Here is a 23979-nt window from a genome sequence, read left to right on the forward strand (position 1 = left end):
AAGCTTTTTTATTCTCCAAACATTGAAGGTATTGTTCCTCTCAAAGAATTTCCACCAAGATCAAGACTGGTAAGAAATTTCAGTTTGCCAAGCTCTGAAGGAATATTTCCCTGAAAATTATTTTGGCTCAGACTCATGTTCAATAAATTGAGCAAATTTCCTAGTTGTATTGGGATTAAGCCAGACAACTTATTTGATCCAAGCTTCAAAATTTGAAGTTTCTGCATTGATGCTATTTCTTTGGGAACATTTCCTGTAAGATTATTGTTGTCGAGTGAGAGATCAAACAAGGGCAACTTACATAAATCATGTGGAATGTTTCCTGTAAGATGGTTTGAGGACAGGTGAAGTCGTTGTAATTTGGTTGCCCCAGCTAGTTCTGGTGGTATCAAACCTGATAAATTATTGTTGGAGATCATGAGGCTTGTGAGGCTACGAAACTTTCCCCAGTTAGGTGAAAGTTGACCATAAAAGTGATTGTCACTCAATTCGATGTAGTCCAAATTTGGAAGTACACCAAAAGCATTTGTTATATCCCCCGTTAGCTGGTTTTGCTGAAGCCCGACTCTTATAAGGCTGGAGCAATTCTTCAAACTCACTGAAATTGGACCTTTGAAGTTGTTATTAGAAGCGGAAAAAATTTTCAACGTTCCGCCAATGCAAATGTTTTGGGGTAAATGGCCTATAAAATTATTGTCATCTAGATGCAAACCTTCCAGAGCAGTAAGCATGCTCATTTCTATTGGAATATTGCCACCAAGTTCATTTCCAAAAAATAGTAATGCCCTGACATTTGATAAATTTCCAATAGTGGAAGGAATTGATCCAGTGAGTTCATTAAAGTATATAGATAATACACTAAGCTTTGACAAATTTCCAATGGTGAAAGGAATGGATTCAGAGAGTTTATTTTCATCAAGGAACAAGGAGTCCAAATTGACCAAGTTGCCTATGGAAGCTGGGATTGCTCCAGAGAGTTCATTAGAGGATATAGATAATACACTAAGCTTTGACAAATTTCCAATGGTGAAAGGAATGGACCCAAAGAGTTTATTTTCATCAAGGAGCATGAAGTTCAAATTGACCAAGTTGCCTATGGAAGTTGGGATTGGTCCAGTGAGTTCATTCAAGGATATATATAATACACTAAGCTTTGACAAATTTCCAATGGTGAAAGGTATGGACCCAGAGAGTTTATTTTCATGAAGACGCATGGAGTCCAAATTGACCAAGTTGCCTATGGAAGCTGGGATTGGTCCAGTGAGTTCATTAAAGGATATAGATAATACACTAAGCTTTGACAAATTTCCAATGGTGAAAGGAATGGTACCAGAGAGATCATTGTCAGAAAGATTAAGAAACAAGAGTTTGGAGAGATTACCAATGGTATTGGGAATGCTACCAAAGAGGTTATTAGTGGACAAGTCAAGAGTGTTGAGATTGGATAAGGAACCAATTTGAGGAGGAATAGTTCCATTCAAGGAGTTGTGACTCATATTTAGAGTGAGAATGTTTGGAAGTAATGAGAAGTTGAGACTTTGAAGCGTACCTCTTAATCCAACATTTGTAAGATTTATGTTGGAAACAGAATTGAACTCATCACATGCAATTCCGAACCAATTGCAAGGATTATTGCCACTCCATGAAGAGAGAGAAGCATGACTTTGGTTGTCAAGGCTGGATTTCCACTTCAACAAAGCATTTGCTTCTGAAGCAATCTCAGAAGAAGCAGCAAATGCACAGAAGTACATCACAAGAAGCAGCAAAAGTGGTTGGAGCTTCATGGACAGAAGCGTTGGAAATATGAACACCATGAGTAAATTTTGAGGAAGAATTCAATCACAGATTGTCTGATACAATCAAATGCAGGAGAAGTACTTACAAGCAATTCATGGGATGTGCATACTTATATGCAAAACATCATGAAACACGAACCAGAGTCAAGAGATATGCACACTTATATCAAACAAGACAGCCGATCAGTGGGGTCAATATAAGTCTAGCTTGGTATGTTGCACGCGTTTACTTTACAACACTGTTTCTGTTAGCAAGCAGAAATTTCCATAGTGTTATGCATGGGTAAATTTCAAACTTCCACATAACGATTTCTGTAACACTGTATTTTTTTAACAACTGTTTTAATTAGAATATAAAAGAAATTTAATTTAATTTATGCTATAAATCATTGAATTTTAAAAATATAATAAGTTTAATTATGTGTTTTAGATGAGCTTAGTTGTTTCTTTTTTAGATGAGTGTAATTAAGAGTTACACTTTTGATACAAGGGGAGGGGAGTTATTATATACCCATGTAAATTGTTATTGGTTCCTAGCTATCAAGAGGTTGAGAGTTTTTTATTTATTTTAAAATTACTCTCGTTGAATAAAATATACATGATGATTGCATTATGCATTGTTTTCACACCATTTTGTTGCAACGGATATGTTGTACAATAATTTGTATATGTCTATTATGATTGTGAAGTCCTTGTGATCGATCATCTTTTGAATTTTACTATTAAAAAAAATATGACTTCACACTATCATTATCTCAGCACCAATCAAGAAATTTATAACATTATAAAAATATATTAATAATATTTATTTATATTTGATGATATTTTTTAAATGTTACCAAAAAAAATTAGTAATATTTTACTAAATGTTAAATGAAAAATATTTCTAACTTTCACTGTGTAGTAGTGAATTATATTTTAGATTATTATAATTAACAGTATAACTTATACAATTAATTATTATGATTATAAATAAATATTATATATTTAAAATATATTTTAATTATTATTTTAGCAAATTAGTATTCTAAAAGAATAATTACAAATGATATACGTATATATAAGTAAAATCAAATTAAATACAAATATTAAGGTAGTATTTAGTTAGTGTTATTAATCATATTTATATAAATATTTAAATAATCTAATATTTTTCTAATATAAAATTCATTATTATATTTGTTAAAAATCATACATGATAAATTTTAATAACATTTTTAAATATAATATGTTGATTGAATTTAATAAATGTAATGCTAATATATGGATATTAGACATTCAAATTTTTAAATGAATTTATTTATATAAAAATTATTATCAAATAAAATGAAATCACTAAAATATACATTTTAAAATCTTATAAACAATATTTTTTTAGTAAGTTGCGTTAATCCTAAACGTTTATATCTAGGAGAATGATTTATTTGATAGAAAAACTCATATTTAATTTCTTTCGTGTGTAAATTTTTTTATTTCAATGACAAACATCAATAATAAATAAAACTAGTCTTGGACGGAGTATGTAGAGGAAATTCGTGTTCTTTGAACGGATACAAATAGTATATTAAATTATATATTTTATCATAAGGGATGAGCAGGAAAGTGCAATACTTCTGATCTATTAAAAGAGAAAAGTATAATGGATATGTTGAAATACAGTCTAAAAGATCTTTTATTATTTTATCGACAGGAAAATAATGATTGTGAAATAATTCGTGTTCTTTGGTTATTAATTTTTTTTTAATTTTTATAAAAGTAAAAATTGTCAACAGATCTATTTTTGAAGTTCAAATTTTCAAGCGTAAAAATAAGGATAAAAAAAAGAATTGAAATCAATGAAATGGATCATGCGTAAAATTAAACATATGAATATTTACTTAAATTACATTAGTCAACATTTTAAATATCATGTATGTTTCTCATTTAAAATAAATTATTTCTCTTAAAATTTATTTTAGATCTCTCTTGTTATTGGACCGACTCATATCTCTACATTTTCTACCACGGCAAAGCTAGCTCCAGCCATTGCCAAATGATTTGAAGTCTCACCTCTTAAATGAATAGAAACTTTTCGCCAGAATTAAACTCCATATACTTTCTGGAAGTCTTTTGTACAGAGTCAATTTCCAAAATGGTGATGTCTAGTTAAACGCTAATAGTAGTACTATGTATGCTGTGGATCCTGTCATGTATGTCACATTCATTGACTTTACATAAAAAAGAGAGAGCAAGTTAATTAACATTATTTTACTGTCTTTTATTATATATTACATCTGGAGAATTTGCTGGTGGATGCTGATGGAGAGGTTAAAGTATCATACTCTGCATTGAGTGTTCTGCCTCAACAATAATTTGGATCTTCCAAATTATTCCTGCAAGAGGTCTACACCTATTTTTTTATGATATTTGGATAAAAAGATTCATTCTCTTCATAAAAAGAGGAGGTAGAATCAATAAAGAGTGATTTTTCTATTCATCCCTCGAGTTGAATAACTCATTCAAGAAATGTTTTTGATCCAATCCAGAGAAATCAATAGAAAAAGTAAATTTCTTATGATACACCAGATCCCACTGGGTTATTGATAGAGTTAATAGATTTGTCATTTCTTGAAATATCTCTTCTGATTCAAAATTGTGATGTAACGTGTATCTCCCAATGTTTCGGTCATGAAATAGATGAAATAAACCCCAAAATGAATTTTTGTTCAACAATAAAATTTTATTGGGACTATCCAGTTCACCCTTTGAAACCAGCATGCTAGCTAATTTTTCAAAAAATTAAAAGGATATTTATGTCCAATTTGGCAAGTTAGAGGCTGCTCCTCACAAGATATGTTTCGCAACATTATATGGCCTCACAGGTATTTTAGCATTTGCTGCTGCTATAATCATATCTTTTATCTCTCACACTCCAATAAGATTACTGCTTTCATTTATCATCACTACTAAAATAATAATATTCTACAACGCGCATTCAACATCGGTGGTTCCAAAAATGATGTTATTTTAGAGGCAATGGCATTTTAGTAAATAAGTGATTTATTTTAACAACGTTTTTGCAAGAAATGATGTTATTTGCGCGTTACAACATCGTTTTTGGAACACCGTTGTTGAACGGCAAGTAACATGAATTGTGAACAACATCGTTTTTTAACAAAAACGATGTAACTTATTCTATTCAACAACGTTTTTAAACAAACCCGTTGTGGTCTTGGGTTTTTTTTGCTTTTTATTTCTATCTGAACTTATTCTCGCTTCTCTCTCTCTTTCGGGCAAAGAACTCCTCAATGAGGCCTTTAGGTCTTCTCCACACGTTTCTCTCTCCTTCACCCTCGATCCCTTCCTTTTTCCTCAAATTCCATGCCTCCTTCTCCTTGAAGACCCCGACCTCCACCTTTCGCGCCTTCTCCGACGCCGAGGAGGACGAAGAAGACGATGAAGAAGAAGACCAAGACTAAGACAACGTTTCTACCGACGAATACGACGACGTTTCGGGTGAAGCTTCCAACGAGGCTGACGTATTCCCTCAAATTCGACGTCGATGAGCTCGCTTCAGTCTACGACTTCCGCATCGACAAGTTTCAGGTTTGTTCACCGTTTGTTTTTGTTTCTCTTCGTTTTCGAGAAATTCGAAACTTATGTGTTGAGGTCTTGATTTGTTTTTGTTGAGTTTCAGCGGCAAGCAATACTGGCTTTTTTGAGAGGCTTCTCGGTGGTGGTTTCCGCTCCGACGAGCAGCAGGAAGACACTGATTGGGGAGGCCGCGGCAGAATGTGAGTACTTATTGACGACTGCTTTTCATGCAGTGTTGGTAATGTTTCTTCTAGAAGTGGACTTGTAAATGTTGATGTGATTGTTTTGGACGAAGTTGATTACCTTAGTGACATATCTCGTGGTACAGTCTAGGAGGAGATTGTAAGCATTATTTTTTGACTTTGCATGTTACATAGCTTGCTCAACTTCTCCTATTTGTTCATGCATATTAGGACAATTTCTGCAGGTTATTTATTGATAAACTTCATTCCCTAATCTAGGCCCCCTGCCCCTGCCTCATGGAATTTATAGTATTTCTGCAGTCTAGGATGTATGCTTTACTATAGATGTAAACGGCCTTCTATCTGTTTCTGTGGAAGAAACAACCACTGGTTATAGGAATGAGATTACCATAACTAATGACCAAAAAAGGCTTTCAGCTGAGGAGATTATAAGAATGATTCATGAAGCTTAGAATTATCAGGTTGATGATAGGAAGTTCATGAAGAAGGCTAATACAATGAATGCTTTGGATGACTATGTTTACAAGATGAGGAATGCATTGAATAATAAGAATATCAGTTCAAAGCTTTGTTTACAAGAAAGGGAGAAAATCAAATCTGTAATTTCGAAGGTGACAGATTTGCTAGAGGGTGATAATCAGCCGTATGAAATAGAGGTGTTTGAGGATCATCTGAATGAGCTTGTGAACCTCTTTGATCGTGTCATTGGCAAGTTTGCTTAGATGTTTTTTAAGTTTTTATTTTTTGCAATGCTGAGATCTGTCATTTTGTTTGTATTGAATGCAAACTTTTCTAATTTATGATATTGTAGTTTAATATATTTGTGCCTGACATGTTTTAAATTGTTATTATTGTTGACTTTGGCTTTTGTTATTGTTATTGAATTCATCTTTGGATCAGTTCACAAGAACAAGCTTTGCTATGCGTTGTTCATCTTTCTCTGAATGGATCTCAGTCAATATTGTTGTGGAAAGAAACATACGTTCAATATTGTTTCTTGTTTGTGCAATTATTTGTGGCTATATATATCAGGTACAAGTTTTTGCTGACATCATAATCATGTTGGAAAGTTATTCAGGAGTCATTAACTTGCAATTTTCTGTGCTTGGCCAATTGTTGTTGCAGTGTCCACCATTTCGGTTAAGCTACCAGGGGCTGGGAGAGCCCTTGTGCTTTGCAGCATTTGGGCCTTTTGCCACTTGTGCTTTTTATTTATTACATGGCAGTTCAAGGTTACCTCAGCTACCTAATTAGAATGTCTTATAATATTTGATTTTTCATGGTTTTGATATGGAATGATTTGGACAGTGTGATGAACCATTTCCCCTTAAGTGGAACGGTTCTTTCAGCATCAATTCTTGTTGGCTTCACAACATCTCTTATCTTGTTTTGCAGTCATTTCCATCAGGTATATTCATTTTTTGAATTTTAATTTCCAATTTTTAGGAACTTTGATTAGGTGACATGTTTTTATTCACAACACAGGTGGAAGGAGACAGGGAGGTTGGGAAAATGTCACCTTTGGTAACTGCACTTTCTTTAAATTGAACTTTTTTCTAATCCATGTTAATGCTGTGAATCTACCTATGTTACTTATTTTCCATTTCTCTTTCAGGTTAGACTTGGCACTAAAAAAGGTGCAGAGGTAGTGAAAGGGGCAATCTTTATGCTCTATGCTCTTTTGGTTGCTTTTGGTCTAATCAAGGCACTTCCTCTCACTTGTATAGTATGTACTTCTAAACTCAACCAATTTTTTGCATCTCATTCTTTATTTTTTTTCCCTTCTTTAAAGGTGTAGCTGTTATTTTGGACCATGTGCTCATGATTTATTCTTTTGGTTATGAATATGATTGTGCTAGTTCCTTTGTGCATTGACCTTGCCGATGGGAAACCTAGTAGTTAGATTTGTCGAAGACAATTACAAGGCAAGTGAATTTTTCTTATAGACTTGTCTGTTGGTGTATTTCTTATAGTTTGCTATTAAACCTAAGTTGTATTCTCACATAACAAAAATAAGATTTTCATGGCTAAGTACTTCTGTGTGAGGCTTCATGCATTGTTTGGAGTTACACTGGCTTTAGGACTAGTGCTGGCTCGAAAGAGTGTGGATGACCCTGGAAGACCCCCTGGCATTGTTCTTAGTGCTGCCACTTCTTTTTGGCTTCCTGTTCCTCCTAAACGAGTCTTTGACTTCCTCCGTGATGAAAACTCTAGGAATGAGGTATGTGCAAAAATTCCAAAAAGCTAAGTTTAATAACGTTTTAGTGTGAATTATTGTGTGTTCATAGACCCATTATTAATTAATAGACAACCTCATTTGGATTTATTAATTAATAGACAACCGCATACAATAATAATAATATTGTTTAATTCTAAATCATTACTATACAAAATAATGTGTTTTCGCAAGTAAAATCATATAAAAGGAAATGTGATTTTCAAGAAATGTACCAGAAGTACTCATTTGTTCGGAAGGATAATGTAGCACTCTATATAGCATAAACACTTCTTCCCAGCGCTCCTCCGCATATCAGCTGGTATCTTCCATCGTGATATTTTGAAACATGTAAATGTAAACTCAATTATGTCAATAATTATTTTATTACGAAAACTTTTTTCCAACAAATGAAAAAAATAAATAACATTAGTAAACATAAATGTGTGTGTGAGAGATAATATGCAACATTGAAATATAATTGGGAAGAGAGATGCAAGCCTTTAGAAAAATTAAATATGGAATACCATCGTAGTATTCAAGTAAGGTACTGTCAAAATCCTACCTAAATTGAAAATCAAATAAAAATTTATAACTAATTAAAATCAAATAAACTTGGATCTTTTATAAGTTTGATATCATAAAAACTATTTCAATTAAATAATCTTTATTTGATTTTTTAAAGCCAACCTATCCAAATCAACTAATATTACATATGCAGTATGAATCTCTTTTATAAGATTTTAATGCATTTTAGATACGTGTTTAATGATTGTCCTTTTTTTTTGTTCCCTGCAGGTGCTTTGGTTTTACCCATTATACGTGTTTAGCATAGTTCTTAGCACAATTTGGCAATTAGCATATTTTGCTTTACACTACTAAAATAGAAGCCAATTGCGCAATCTTATTTCAAAGTTTCCTATTATGGCGTCATATGTAAAGGTGATTCTCACAAAATGTTTCTCATGTTGGTGTTGATTGTAACATTCTATTTTTTCGTAAATTAATTTAAAAAGGATTGTTATTTCTAAATAAATAGAATTTTATAAAAAATGATAAGGTTTTCATAATTAAATAAATAAGGAGAAATAATTTTATTAATTAAAATAATGGTTTAGAGAAAATAAAAAGGGTATTTTATTTATTCATTTGATAGTGAATAAAATAGAGTTTATTTTTATAAAATAATAAAATTAATTAAATAAAGTAAATAATAAGTTGTGAGTACCCTAGCTATAAATAGAGAAATGTTAGGTCAGTTTTCAGATTGACAATAGTTTTTCAACCTCCTCTTTCTCTCAATTTCGTTTTCCTTTCTCTTTCTCACAAAATTCTCTCTTTTCCCGCATACCATCAAACCTATCTCAGAAAAACGACGATTTCATATTCATTCACCATTGGATTGACGTGAAATTTAAGAACTAGGTTTGCAACTCAATTACGAGGATTTTCACCGTTGGGAATTACGAAAACATATCGGATTTGAGAGTAATACCCTTCGCATTGTAACTTTTTTTTTCTCGCAGAAATCCAGAGCTATCTCGGTAAAACTACAATCCCAAACCTTTTAACCATTGGGTTGTTTTCAGATTTTCATATGTGGTTCGCGATTCATTTTTGCACATTTTCACCGTTGGGATTTGCAAAATAATATCTGTTGAGGGATAAATATGCATCGCATATAGGACCATAGAATGGAGGCTTCAATCCATTCTCCTTCTCTCTAACGTTTGGGAACCCTAACAGAGAAATCGAAGGAGAAGCTCTAGAGAGCACCAGAAACGCCACAATTGATAACGGAGAACGCTTGAGCGACTACATCGAGGTAAGGGATGAGTTATTCACAAATGAGGATTAATGAGAACATGTGTAGGGATCCTTAGAGTACCAATTAGAATGAGTTTTGGGGTGTTTCTACAATTTTTATTTTATTCTTATAATTATAACTGTGAATTATATATGTTTGATGAACCAGTTGATGTCCTAATGAAAAACTACTGTGAAATTGATGTGTTTTTTTGTTGAGTGTGAACCCTATAAATTGAACCTTTGTCTAATTAATGTGAATTGATAAAATTAAGTAAGTAGATGTTTAGTGTAAGAGGGAGTGAAATATTGATTTTGTATTTTCTCCTTTTCATGCTTTTTAGTTTTTTTATAGTTTAAAATTAATATTATATATGAAATTGACCAAAGATTTCTAGTAGACTGTGTTATATTCTTAGATAATATATATAAATTCATGTATAATTATATATACAAGAAAATGTCCATATAATTATTTAGAATTGGTACATTGAAAGCTTACTTTGAAATTCATGACCCAATATGATGTATGTTGCTGGTTTTATATATATAAATTTAGCTATATATTTATTTATATTAATATTTTATGTAAATAATATTGTAGTGTTGTTATAGTGTGATTCCAAAAATTATTCAAGTGTTGGAGTTTGAGAATATTATGGTTAGATTTGAGGTACATGTGTATTGAGATGTGTGTATTGAGTTGTGAGTTATGAATTATACAATAACCCAACCAGTGTTGTTATTGAGAAAAGTGTTGATGCGCAGTGTTAAAGAGAAAGTGTAGGTTTCCTATTTAGGAATCAGTGTTAAATTGTAGCACAATGTGTTAAACGTGTTTGAAACACAAGTGTGAGGTTGTAGATATTGTATAATTCATGAGCAGTGTTTATAAATGGAATGTGTGATGAATTGTGGAATAACATGTTGCTTTGAGATTATAGTATTGTTATTGAGATTGAGTATAAGTACAAAGTTGAACATGTGTTAATTTGTAAGATACATTTAAACATGTGATGGTGGATTATGACACTATGATATTTGAAATTGTGAATGAGTTTTGACTGTGAATAAGTGTGTGGTTAACACTTGATGTGACATTACTTGTGTTGTAAGCTCTGAATTGTACAATAATCCGACTAGTGTTATCTTGAGAAAAGTGTTGATGCACAATATTAAAGAGAAAGTATAGGTTTCTTATTTAGGAATCAGTGTTAAAGAGAAAATATAGGTTTTTTATTTAGGAACTAGTGTTAAATTGTAGCACAATTGTGTTAAACGTGTTTAAAACACGAGTGTGAGGTCGTGAGTATTGTATAGTTCATGAGTAGTGTCTGCATGCAAAAAATTATTTTAGGGGTTAGACCTGAATCAGGAGGGAGAGGCCCTGAAGGACTCTTCGGAGTGTAGGCCTTGGGAGTCACCTGGTTTGAGTGCTCTTTTAAGCATGTGCCGATCCCGCATGGTTGGAGCATTATCGCAAAACAGCGTGACCCTGACTGGTCTCCCTATGATTTTACTTAGTGAGAGTGACTTGACATACCCATTGTGTGGTGTGTCTTGTTATGTACTCCTAAGCGCCCTAGGGTGGTTTTTCACTGACATGGTACCACATTGCATATAGACTTGAGTCTTAGCATAACTGTTGCATACGCTTGCTAATTATTTATTATGAAATATATTATTTCTTGATCAAAGTGTGTGATTCTTGTGTAATGTGATTGATGATTGAAAAGTGAATTATGAATGACAAAGTGATTGAATTACGTGAGTTATGTTTAAGTAAGTTTTATTTTATTTATATGATATGTATATCTAGTTGTCTTGCTTCTCTATTAGTTAGGAATGTGATAACTTACTCTCCGTGTGTCGTTTGTTTTTGGATCCTGTGATGATCTTGAAACTTTGTGTTCGAGGGAACAGATGACTAGATGAATTGTTTTAAGGAACCTTGTGCTGAAGGATGTCAGGACATAATGCTCTAATAGGATGTGACATTGGGGCATAATAGTTAGGGGTGGGTAAACGGGCCCAGGTCCATGGACTAGCCCGCGGGGCCCGCGGTCCGCACGGGTTACAGACCAATTATTTTAAACGATCAATGGTTATGTCATATTTTTTGATTCGTCCCGCTTAACCCGCGGACTATGCAGGTTTGGCTCGCAGGGTTTGCGAGTTACTCGTAGCCCACATTAGGTTTGATTTGTGTGACCCTGACCCAAAGATGATAAAGATAAAAAAAGGATAAGATAATAAAAATAAAAGATAACAGAAAGAAATAAAAGATTAAGATAAAAAAGATAAGTGATAACATGCTAAAAATCTTCATTTTTTCATATTTTCTCGATCTTTTTTCTTTTAATTTATACTTTTCATATCTACAAGCCATAAATAATAAAAATATAAATTCTTATCATTTAAGCTAAAAATAATTGTTAAATAAATATTTTTAAAGATATTTCAATATACTTTTATTATAAAACATAGCTCACATCATATTTAGCAGTTATCATTGTGGCAGGCTAAGAACACTTTTACTTATCACGGTTTTTCTCCATCACGCAGCCTCACGATTTTTTTCCACCACGCAGTTACGCACACGCGCAAGTCATACGACTTTTTCCCTTACAAGGAAAATAAAACGCGACTTACACTCACGCAGTCACGCGACACACCATAGCGGCACAGCCTCGGCCCACCATCACGCCACCATGCAAAGTACATCTCTTCTCTCTCTAGAATTTGTTTTTATCCCATTTTTGTTGGGGCTGATTCATTGTTGTTGTACTCTTAAATGTGAAGATGGAGAAAACTCAAGCTACTTCAAATATGGAATCATTTGTTGTTGGAGATGTTTAAATTTCATATTTTAGATTTATTGCTTGGATTTTCTTTTGTTAAGACATTATTTATTTAATTGATGTAATTGACTAATTATTAAGATTTTATTTACATTTGTATTGAACTTAATTTGATTGTATTGTATTTTTATTACAATTAAAATTCTTTTAAAACTAGGCCCGTGGACCGGCCCGTTTGACCCGCGGGATCCGTGTGGTGGAGGCGGACCAATTTATTTGGTCCGTGTAAGAAGCTGGACGGACTGGCCCGGTCCGCTGTCAATGCGGGCTTATGCGGGCGGGCCTTACGCGGGACGGGTCGGCCCACTTACCCACCCCTAATAATAGTCTATTTTATTTTACCCCACTGATTTAACAAATTTTTTTATTTATAAATTTTGATGGCCTTGTTTTGAGCCGAATATATTTTAAATAAATTTTATTTGGTAATAGTAAAGTAAATGTGAACCTTTTACCCACGTGAATTTTTTTACCAATATTTTTATATGTTTTATTTATTTATATATATGTCGGGGTAGAAGGTGTCACATTGGTCAGCATACCACATTTTTCTTCTAGAACACATGATATCTAGGTAATTCTAAAAGTATGAAACAATTTTAAATAGACTTTTGAAGAACCTTATAGTTAAATACACTTTGACCAATTTTAAAGAATAAAAGTATGAAACAATATATAAACTCGAGAATATCATTCTGTTAGCCTATTTTAATTCCAAATTATAATATTAATTCCAAACTATATATAAAAAAACCCTAAAAAGCAAGAAAAGGGAAAAAATACAAAATCAATTTCTCAGTCCCTCTTATAGTAAATATTTTCTTATTTAATTTCATCAATTCACACTAATTAGAAAAATACTCAGTTTCTAGTGTTCATACTCAACACACGAACACATCAATTTCATAGCAATCTCACATCGGAACACCAATTAGTTTGTCAAACATATATAATTCACAGTTATAGTTGTAAACATAGAATCAAAATTTCATAAACACCCCAAAATTCATGTCAATTGATCTTCTAAGGATCCCTACACATGTTCTCACTACTCTCAATGGTTAACAAGTCAGGGATCATAGTTTTACTAGAAAAGGGAACAATCTTGAAGAAAGAGAGAGTGTAGAAACATCTTAAGATAAGTACTGACCTAATATGTTTCTATTGATAGCTAAGATGTTTTGATCATATTATTTACTCTATTTTTCTTTATTTTATTGTTTTATAAAAATGAACTATATTTACTTATTATGAAATGAGTAAATATAATATTCTTTTTATTTTCTAAAAACACATTTATTTTATTTACCTTAAAACCATTATTTTAATAAATAAAATTATTTCTCCTTATTTATTAAATTAAAAACTTTATTATTTTTATAAAACTTTATTTATTTTTAAATAAAAGACTTTTTAATTTATTTAAAAAAATGGAATGTTAATGTGACTTTTGAGTAGTTAGTACAAGGCTCTATCCAACTAAGCTAATAGGCCAATTATGTTATAAAATAATTAATATCGTTATATATAATACTAAAATTTATAATGTATATTTAATGCACATATAAATTTAAATAATAAATTTAGTGACAATTAATTTTGATCTAATAATTAATTTTTTTACATATATGAATTGTAAATGAAATCTATGATTTTTTTTAAAATTTTTATATATATATATATATATATATATATATATATATATATATATATATATATATATATATATATATATACTATTAGATCAAAATGCATTAGTAGATTTATGTTAATAATGTATTTTTTACATATATAATTTTTTTATTAAACCTACGATTTTTATTTACAATTTATATATGTAAACAAATTAATTATTAGATTAAAATTAATTGTCACAAAATTTATTATGTAAATTTATATATGCATTAAGTATACATGAAATTTTTTAGTGTTATCTATAGTGACATTAATTATTTTAACATAATTGACTTATTAACTTAGTTGGTTAGAGCGTCGTACTAACAATGTCTGTAATATGGGAATTACAATGTTGTGTTGGGTATACTAGAAAAACAAATGGTGCACGTAGCAATTCTCAAACCAATAATGTTTTATGTTGAACTTTTATGGACTTTCGTATATTTTGGGTTTTTTAATTGTAATCCATAGCCCAAGTATATCAACACACTTTCGTAGGAACTAGGGTTATCAGAAATTAAATGTATATAGAAGCAGTTTTCTTTAAGCTTTCCTTTATCGTCCCCTTGCAATTTATCTTTCTTAGTCTAGTTAGCAGCAGAGTCTATCAATCTAAATGTGGAATGCTATTCAGTTATCTAAGACTAGACCACTCTAGAGGATAAGACCCTACATCGTAGTTCTAAAAAATACATTATTATGGGTCATATGTAAAGGTGATTCTCACAAAATGTTTCTCTTGCTGATGTTGGGAGCATAACACATTTTTCTTCTAGAACACATGATATCTAGGCAATTCTATCATGAGCATAATGCTTTACGTAAAACATCCAATCAAAAACTCAAGATAAAATTTAAATAATTTCAGTTCAAGCTTCCTTATAAGTAGTTCATGCATTTTCCTTTTCTTTGCTGACTTGTCGTTAATTTTTAATTAATTGAAGGAAAGGGAACAATTGATTTGAATTATTATATTTTCTGAAAAAAAGAATAACACTATATTTAATTTGTTTCCTTTATTTTGATAGGGAAAAAGTAAGGCTTACAAATGTTATCATTAATTTGGTAAAGGTATCCAAAGTTCAGAAACCCAAAAAACTAAAATAAAATGACCTACAATATAAAAAAAAAAGATACAATACAAAAATAGAAAAGAACAATTAAAACTCAAGCATGTTTATTAAGCTCAATCTTTCAGCTATATATAAGTGACAATGTAGAGCTAATCCATTGAAGATGAGCTTGACATTACCAGCTCATTGGCAACCTGCTCCATGGTAGGGCGAGATCGTGGACTTTCAGTCAAGCAGGCCATTGCTATCTTTGCAATTGATGCCACTTCCTTACCAATTGGCTTTGTTGGATGAGGGAGACGTTGGTCCAACTTATCCATCAATGCCATGTGATCGAGTCTTGAGGCCACAAGAGTAGATGGAGATGATCCCAATAAAGAAGATATAACATCACCAGGGTGCTTCCCAATAAGTATTTCCCTTGCTAGGACCCCAAAACTATACACGTCACATTTCTCATTCACCTCCATTGTGTATGCAAGTTCTGTAACAAAATAAAAGTGCTATCATACGCAAAATAGGATTCTAGTGACAAAGGCAAAATGTGGACAATTGTGACTAAGAAAGGCAAACTAAAAAATATGATATGCTCAATTTAGTATAAAGAAAGGTAATTAACCTGGAGCAGCATATCCAAAGGTTCCTACGAATGAGGTCCAATTGGATGAATCTGGATTAAGAAACTTGGCTGTTCCAAAGTCTGAGACATGAGCTACATATTCGGAATCCAAAAGAACATTCTTGCTTGATATATCACGATGAACAATTCGAGGTGAACATTCATGGTGCATATAGCACAGAGCATTTGCTACATCTTTAACAACATTCACCCTCTTATACCAATCAAATGCCATTGCTTGTCCATCATCCTTCAGAGTCTTCTCAACACTGCCATTCTCCAGGAATTCACACACCAAAAATGAGAATTGTGAATGTGAACAAAACCCATATAACTTTACAATGTTACGATGTCGAATTTCTGTCAAAGCTTGGATCTCACATGTGAAAGCTTTCAGATTGAGCATCTCTCCATTTGGAACTGAATGGAGTTTCTTCACAGCAACAACTTGACCTGTAGGCAGCACTGCTTTGTAAACACATCCTTGCCCTCCAACACCAATGAGATGTTTGTCGTCAAAATCTTCTGTGGCTTCAATAATATTCTCAAATACCATTTTGCCATCAAAACTCCATATTGCAAATATGTTAGGAGTTTGTATACTTGTAGCCTGGTCTTCTTTGTTCGTTGAGGTTTGGCATAAATGATACGAGACTCCGAAAGCAAATAATGCCAGTATTAGAATGCCCAAAGTAAGGGGTAAAATTACTATCATTACTTTCTTCCTCATATGATTATGAGATTTCCCACTTGATGTTGAGCAAGGCTCCAAGCCAGTGACATTGCCACACAAGCCTTTATTATTTCTCAATGCTTCAATTTTAGCATTGTGGAAGGCTAGAATGTTTGGAAGTGGACCCTCAAACTGGTTGTATGATATATCAATAGATGTCAAGCTCGTCATATCATCGAAGCTAGAGAGATTACCTGAAAGATTATTGTGAGAGACATTCAGTGCTTCTAAGCCTTTTAATTCTCCAAACATTGAAGGTATTGTTCCTCTCAAAGAATTTCCACCAAGATCAAGACTCGTAAGAAATTTCAGTTTGCCAAGCTCTGAAGGAATATTTCCCTGAAAATTATTTTGGCTCAGACTCATGTTCAATAAATTGAGCAAATTTCCTAGTTGTTTTGGGATTAAGCCAGACAACTTATTTGATCCAAGCTTCAAAAATTGAAGTTTCTGCATTGATGCTATTTCTTTGGGAACATTTCCTGTAAGATTATTGTTGTCGAGTGAGAGATCAAACAAGGGCAAGTTACATAAATCATGTGGAATGTTTCCTGTAAGATGGTTTGAAGACAGCTGAAGTCGTTGTAATTTGGTTGCCCCAGCTAGCTCTGGTGGTATCACACCTGATAAATTATTGTTGGAGATCATGAGGCTTGTGAGGCTACGAAACTTTACCCAGTTAGGTGAAAGTTGACCATAAAAGTTATTGTCGCTCAATTCGAGGTAGTCCAAATTTGGAAGTACACCAAAAGCATCTGTTATATCCCCAGTTAGCTGGTTTCGCTGAAGCCTGACTCTTATAAGGCTGGAGCAATTCTTCCAACTCACTGGAATTGGGCCTATGAAGTTGTTATTTTCAGCGGAAAAATATTTCAACGTTCCACCAATGCAAATGTTTTGAGGTAAATGGCCTATAAAATTATTGTCAGCTAGCTGCAAATTTTCCAGAGCAGTAAGCATGTTCATTTCTATTGGAATCTTGCCACCAAGTTGATTTCCAAAAAATAGTAATGCCCTGCCATTTGATAAATTTCCAATAGTGGAAGGAATTGATCCAGTGAGTTCATTAGAGTATATAAATAATTCACTAAGCTTTGACAAATTTCCAATGATGAAAGGAATGGACCCAGAGAGTTCATTTCTATCAAGGAACAAGGAGTCCAAATGGACCAAGTAGCCTATGGAAGCTGGGATTGGTCCAGTGAGCTCATTAGATTGTATAAATAATTCACTAAGCTTTGACAAATTTCCAATGGTGAAAGGAATGGACCCAGAGAGTTCATTTCCATCAAGCAACAAGGAGTCCAAATGGACCAAATTGCCTATGGAAGCTGGGATTGCTCCAGAGAGGCTGTTGCCCGACAGTTGGATAGTGGAAAGTGAATGGAGATTTCCCACTCCATCAGGAATAGAACCATATAAACTGTTTTTATAAAGGTAAAGATAGTATAAATTGCTCAAGTTTCCAATTGTAGAGGGGATTTCACCAGAGAGAAAGTTATCAGACAAATCAAGTTGACCAAGTTGTTTCAAAAAACCAATTTCAGGAGGAATGAATCCATAAAGACTATTATTTCCGAGATCTAGAATCTGGAGATTAACCAACTTCCCAATTTCTTCGGGCATGGAGCCAGACAAGCCACTTTTCCACATACGAAGAATCTTTAGGTTCCTTAACTTCCCAATATCACGAGGAATAGACCCGCTGAAACTGGATTGGCTCATGTCAAGCCATGTTAGATTCCTCAGCATCCAAATTTCTTTGGGAATGGAGCCAGAAAGCCCACTTTTCCAAAGCCAGAGAGTCTCGACGCTCCTCAAATTCACAATTTCTTTGGGGATGGAACCGTTGAAGTTATTACCAGCAAATGACAAATGCTTTAGGTTCATATGCCAAATTCTCAGTGGAATGTTGCCAGAAAGGTCGTTGCTTTCGACATCTAGATGAGACAAATTGCATAACTTTTCTATTGAGATTGGGATAGTCCCTGAGATATTGGACCGAGGAATATCAAGTATTCTCAGATTCATCAATCTACCCATTTCTTGAGGAAGGGATCCAGTGAAATTATTATCACCTATGCGCAATGTATGAAGACCAACCAAGTGTACTATTTCAGAAGGAATAGTACCAGAGAGATCATTGTCAGAAAGATTAAGAAACAAGAGTTTGGAGAGATTATCAATGGTATTGGGAATGCTACCAAAGAGGTTATTAGTGGACAAGTCAAGAGTGTTGAGATTGGATAAGGAACCAATTTGAGGAGGAATAGTTCCATTCAAGGAGTTGTGACTCATATTTAGAGTGAGAATGTTTGGAAGTAATGAGAAGTTGAGACTGTGAAGCGTACCTCTTAATCCAACATTTGTAAGATTTATGTTGGAAACAGAATTGAACTCATCACATGCAATTCCGAACCAAGTGCAAGGATTATCGCCACTCCATGAAGAGAGAGAAGCATGACTTTGGTTGTCAAGGCTGGATTTCCACTTCAACAAAGCATTTGCTTCTGAAGCAATCTCAGAAGAAGAAGCAGCAAATGCACAGAAGTACATCACAAGAAGCAGCAAAAGTGGTTGGAGCTTCATGGACAGAAGCGTTGGAAATATGAACACCATGAGGAAATTTTGAGGAAGGATTCAATCACAGATTGTCTGATACAATCAAATCCAGGAGAAGTACTTACAAGCAATTCATGGGATATGCATATTTATATGCAAAACATCATGAAACACGAACCAGAGTCAAGAAATATTGTACTTTTCTTTCGTTGAAGTCAAGAGATATTTTACTGTATCTACATAAATATATGTTACAGCTTGGTTCAAAAGGTTCAAAATAGAAAAGTTTTACACCTTTAATCTCCAACCTTTTGCAACTGTGCTTTCGAAGCTATCCTTTTTATTTTAAGCTTTTGACGTTTTTTAAAACAATTAAATAATTATAATTTTTTATAAAACATTTATTTTGAGTTAAAAATAAGCCCGTGTTTTTTGGTATAGATTTTTTTGTCTAACTATATATATTCTTTAATGAAAGTTATGCTGTTCAAGTCAAATACCATATCAAATACCATAATTATGAATAATCAAAAGTCAAACTTGAAACTACTACTTAAACTTGAACAACTCACAATAATTGATTCACATATTCACTCACTAATTTTTTGTGTACTATGAACATTAAATCATCATGATAATTTTTTTACTAAAAATTTAAAGATCTTCGCATCAACTAAAAATATAATCAAAATATAATATATAACTAAAAAGTAATTATAATCTTATAAGTTGACTTTATAAGATTAAGTTAGGCTTATATTCAAATTGTAAGAGTAAATTAGAATTTTTGTTCATTATCTATATTTTAGGTTTTAATTTAACTAGTCCATTAAATTTAAAATTTTTTACTTTAGTTTAGACCATTAAAATTTCTCTTTGTTAAACAAGTTTGGTGACATGAATAAATTGTAAGAGATATCATATGGGCTAAAATTGACATTGTTAGTGTAAAAAACAAATTTGGTCTAACCCATGTGATAGACTAAAACGAAACTTTTGAAGTACAAAATCCCAAACTAAAACTTAAAATATAGATAAGAATCCAATTTATTTTTTTTAAAAAAAAAAACCTTTTTTGCTTCTCTATCTTGGTTGAGAATTATTTTGGTTGATTATTTTTTGTGGTTTTTCTTGTCCTAATTATATTTTTTATCCATAAAATTCAAATGTAAGACATTAATTATTTAAGGGAATAAGAGAATTAGTGTAATACCACTTAAATCAATAACTTATAGGTAAGTGAAACATTTTCTATATTACTTTTTTTATATTTTCCATTTATATTTCTATTGCAGATTAATTACAATTTGATTTTAGTTATCACATATATGATTATCGTACTTCACAAAATCAAAATTAAAATTTACTTTTAAATCATTATCTTTTAATTATGACCAATTAATTTAGGAAATAAATGTTAGGAAACATTAATCAATAATATTTACATTCCAAATGGTTTTTTCCTTATTTAAAATAATTAAATTTCAAATTATCCTTGAGAAACTTTAAATAAAATATTTATAACTAATTTTTATTTCTAATGAACACAATAGAACCTTTTTCAGGGCAACATAATAGAACTTTAAATTAAATATAATTATTATTTTCTGGTATTGTGATTATATGATCTTAATAAATAGCTTTATATATTATATAAGTCTTAAAAAATGCTGCTAAAAAATATATATAAGTTTTATAAAAAATTACTGTAATAAAGTTATGTATTATTAAATATATAATTTAGATAAAAAAATATTAATTTGTTGCAGTCCCTTATACATTTTAATTATATTAAATCATTTAAATGTTATAATATTGAAAACTAATTAGGATGAAGACTGAAGAGAAGCGATAAATTCATAATACGGAAGTAATTAACGTGAGAAAGAAAATATCAAACAAGACAGCCGATCAGTGGGGTCAATAGAAGTCTAGCTTGGTATGTTGCGCGCGTTTACTTTACAAAACTGTTACTGTTAGCAAGCAGAAATTTCCATACTGTAATAATGCATGGGCAAATTTCAAACTTCCACATGACCATTTATGTAACACTGTAATTTTTTTTAAGGTAAAATTGTAAAATTGATCTCTTACTTTATCTTTAGTTTTGGATTTGATCTCTCATTTTTTTAATTCACAAATTTGATCCTCCTACCAAAAAATATTGACTATCATGTATCACGTTCCTATTGGATGATGACTATTACGTGTCATATTCTGATTGATCAATGAACACAACAATGTATTTCATCTTTCATGGAATTTACATCTAATAATATGACATGTGATAGTCATCATCCAATAGTAACGTGACATGTGACAATCAACGTCACTAGCTATTAATTGTGACATAAGGGATCAACATTGCACGATTTTACAAAATAGGAGGATCAAATTCATGAATTAAAAAATTGGGAGACCAAATCCAAAACTAGAGATAAAGTAAGAGACCAATTTTATAATTTTGCCTTTTTTTAACAACTTTTTTAATTAAAATATAAAAGAAATTTAATTTAATTTATGCTATAAATCATTGAGTTTTAAAAATATAATAAGTTTAATTATGTGTTTTAGATGAGCTTAGTTGTTTTTTTTTTAGATGAGTGTAATTAAGAGTTGCACTTTTGATACAAGTGGAGGGGAGTTAGTATAGACCTCATGTAAATTGTTATAGATTCCTAACTATTAAAGTGGTTGAGAATTTTTTATTTATTTTAGAATTACTCTCATTGAATAAAATATACATGATGATTCCATTATATATTATTTTTCACATCCTTTTGTTGCAAGAGAAGCGGGATTCTATTATTATATTTTTTGGCACCTCCATTAATATAGTCTTTCTTCTTAATTATGTATCTTTTTACATTGACAAGGTTCTAAGTTTAGAACTATTATTGGTTAAACAAAATGATACCCAAGCCAATTAATTCAAGCACTTGACGCTAGTAATCATTAATTTTACTAATAATTTTTTTGGAAAAAAATTATTAGTCACATATGATGCTCTTACAAAAAATAATACAGTAGTGACATTTTACTAAAGATTTTAGTTTATATATTCATAAAATATCATAAAAATATATTAATAATATTTATTTATATTTGGTGATATTTTTTAAATGTTACTAAAATAATATTTTACTAAATTTTAAATAGAAAATAATACTAATTGTCACTGTGTAGTAGTGAATTATATTTTAGATTATTAAAATTAACAGTATAAATTATAAAATTAATTATTATGATTATAAATAAATTATTATATATTTAAAATATATTTTAATTATTATTTTAGCAAATTAGTATTCTAAAATAATAATTACAAATGATATATGTATATATAAGTAAAATCAAATTAAATACAAATATTAATGTAGTATTTAGTTAGTGTTATTAATCATATTTATATAAATATTTAAATAATCTAGCATTTTTCTTATATAATATTCATTATTATATTTGTTAAAATCATACATGATAAATTTTAATAATATTGTTAAATATAATATGTTGATTGAATTTAATAAATATAATGTTAATATATGGATGATAGACATTCAAATTTTTTAAATGAATTTATTTATATAAAAATTATTATTAAATAAAATGAAATTACTAAAATATACATTTTAAAGAATATTTGTTTAGTAAGATGTGTTAATCCTAAATGTTTATATGTAGGAGAATGACTTATTTAGTAGAGAAACTCATATTTGATTTTTTTTATGTGTAAATTTTTTTATTTTAATGACAGACATGGATAATGAATAAAATTAATCTTTGGATTAGTAGTTAGAAGAAATCCGTATTCTTTGAACCGATAAAAAAAATTATATTAAATTATATATTTTATCATAAGGGATGAGGAGCAAAAGTGAGTTTTTTTTCTTAAATACACCTTTTCTTTTTTGTTTTTTTTTTAATCTATACTACTTTATAATTACTTTCTCTCTCCTTTTTGTTTTTTTAATTTAAAATATTATAAAATATAAATATTATATTATATAATTTTTTAATTGGTTTTAAAATTACTTATTTATTGAATTAAATTATATATATATATATATTAATTTTTTTAAAGAAAATGATATTATTAAATATAATTATTTTTGTTTTATTATTTAATTTACTTAACATATTTTTTAGGTAAATATTTTTATTTAAAATCTGAATTTTCTAATATAATTATATTATTAAATATAATTAGTTTGTTTATTTCATTAGATTTAATTAAAAATGAGAAGACTTTTTGTTTAACAATTTATTAATAGAAGAACATTATATTATATTATTAATAAAATACTTAAATAATTGCATCTGGCTAAGAAAAAATTAAAAATAGAGATATGTTAGGACAATTGTTTTTGTTATAACCATATTCCCGAAAAATTTACATTTTTTTCTACTTTCTCGTTTAGAGTTAAAACCGGACTATCCTTTGCGTTCTCTTTCTTTTATTTTTCATATTTTAATCTTTTATAAGTCATAAATAATAAAAATATCAATTTTTATCACTTAAGTCAAAGATAACTGTTAAATAAATATTTTTAATATATTTTTATTTAAAGATATTTTTATTTAAAAATATTTTCAAAAGGATATTTTACTCTAAAAATATTTTTAGAGTAAAATATCCTTTTGTACTTCATTCACGCTCTATCATCCTATTTAGTTAAAGTACTAAAAGGCAAGGGTTGAAATTAATATATAATTTAATTAATTTATTAAAACGACTCATACAAATTTTACTAAAAGCAAATTTAGTCTTCTTAATTTTTTTGTTAACATTATTAATTAAGTATTAAAATATTTATTAATAGCAATATTACTGGAATAAATTACACTTCCCTCTCTTAAA

At 30.6% G+C, this 23979-nt stretch overlaps 2 protein-coding genes and 1 pseudogene across 2 annotated transcripts; 1 reads left to right on the forward strand and 2 right to left on the reverse strand.

The window, feature by feature from the left end:
- Positions 1-1543, reverse strand: part of LOC121172715 (MDIS1-interacting receptor like kinase 2-like) — a 15069-nt pseudogene extending 13526 nt beyond the window's left edge.
- A 4935-nt stretch (positions 1544-6478) lies between these two features.
- LOC100813101 (2-carboxy-1,4-naphthoquinone phytyltransferase, chloroplastic) lies at positions 6479-8669 on the forward strand. Its single transcript, XM_026126145.2, has 8 exons — positions 6479-6604; positions 6698-6804; positions 6881-6980; positions 7058-7096; positions 7188-7298; positions 7432-7498; positions 7579-7793; positions 8586-8669. Exons 1-8 carry the CDS (start codon positions 6494-6496, stop codon positions 8667-8669), a joined length of 834 nt encoding a protein of 277 aa, XP_025981930.1. The 5' UTR covers positions 6479-6493.
- Positions 8670-14945: 6276 nt separating this feature from the next.
- On the reverse strand, positions 14946-18899 carry LOC100813639 (MDIS1-interacting receptor like kinase 2). Its single transcript, XM_014768646.3, has 2 exons — positions 15824-18899; positions 14946-15688 (listed from the first exon to the last, which is right to left on the reverse strand). The coding sequence occupies exons 1-2, from the start codon at positions 18852-18854 to the stop codon at positions 15354-15356; spliced, it is 3366 nt and encodes a 1121-aa protein (XP_014624132.1). The 5' UTR covers positions 18855-18899; the 3' UTR covers positions 14946-15353.
- Between the last annotated feature and the right edge of the window lie 5080 nt (positions 18900-23979).

The sequence above is a fragment of the Glycine max genome, chromosome 16, assembly GCF_000004515.6.
Source record: "Glycine max cultivar Williams 82 chromosome 16, Glycine_max_v4.0, whole genome shotgun sequence".
NCBI classification, from domain to species: Eukaryota; Viridiplantae; Streptophyta; class Magnoliopsida; order Fabales; family Fabaceae; genus Glycine; species Glycine max.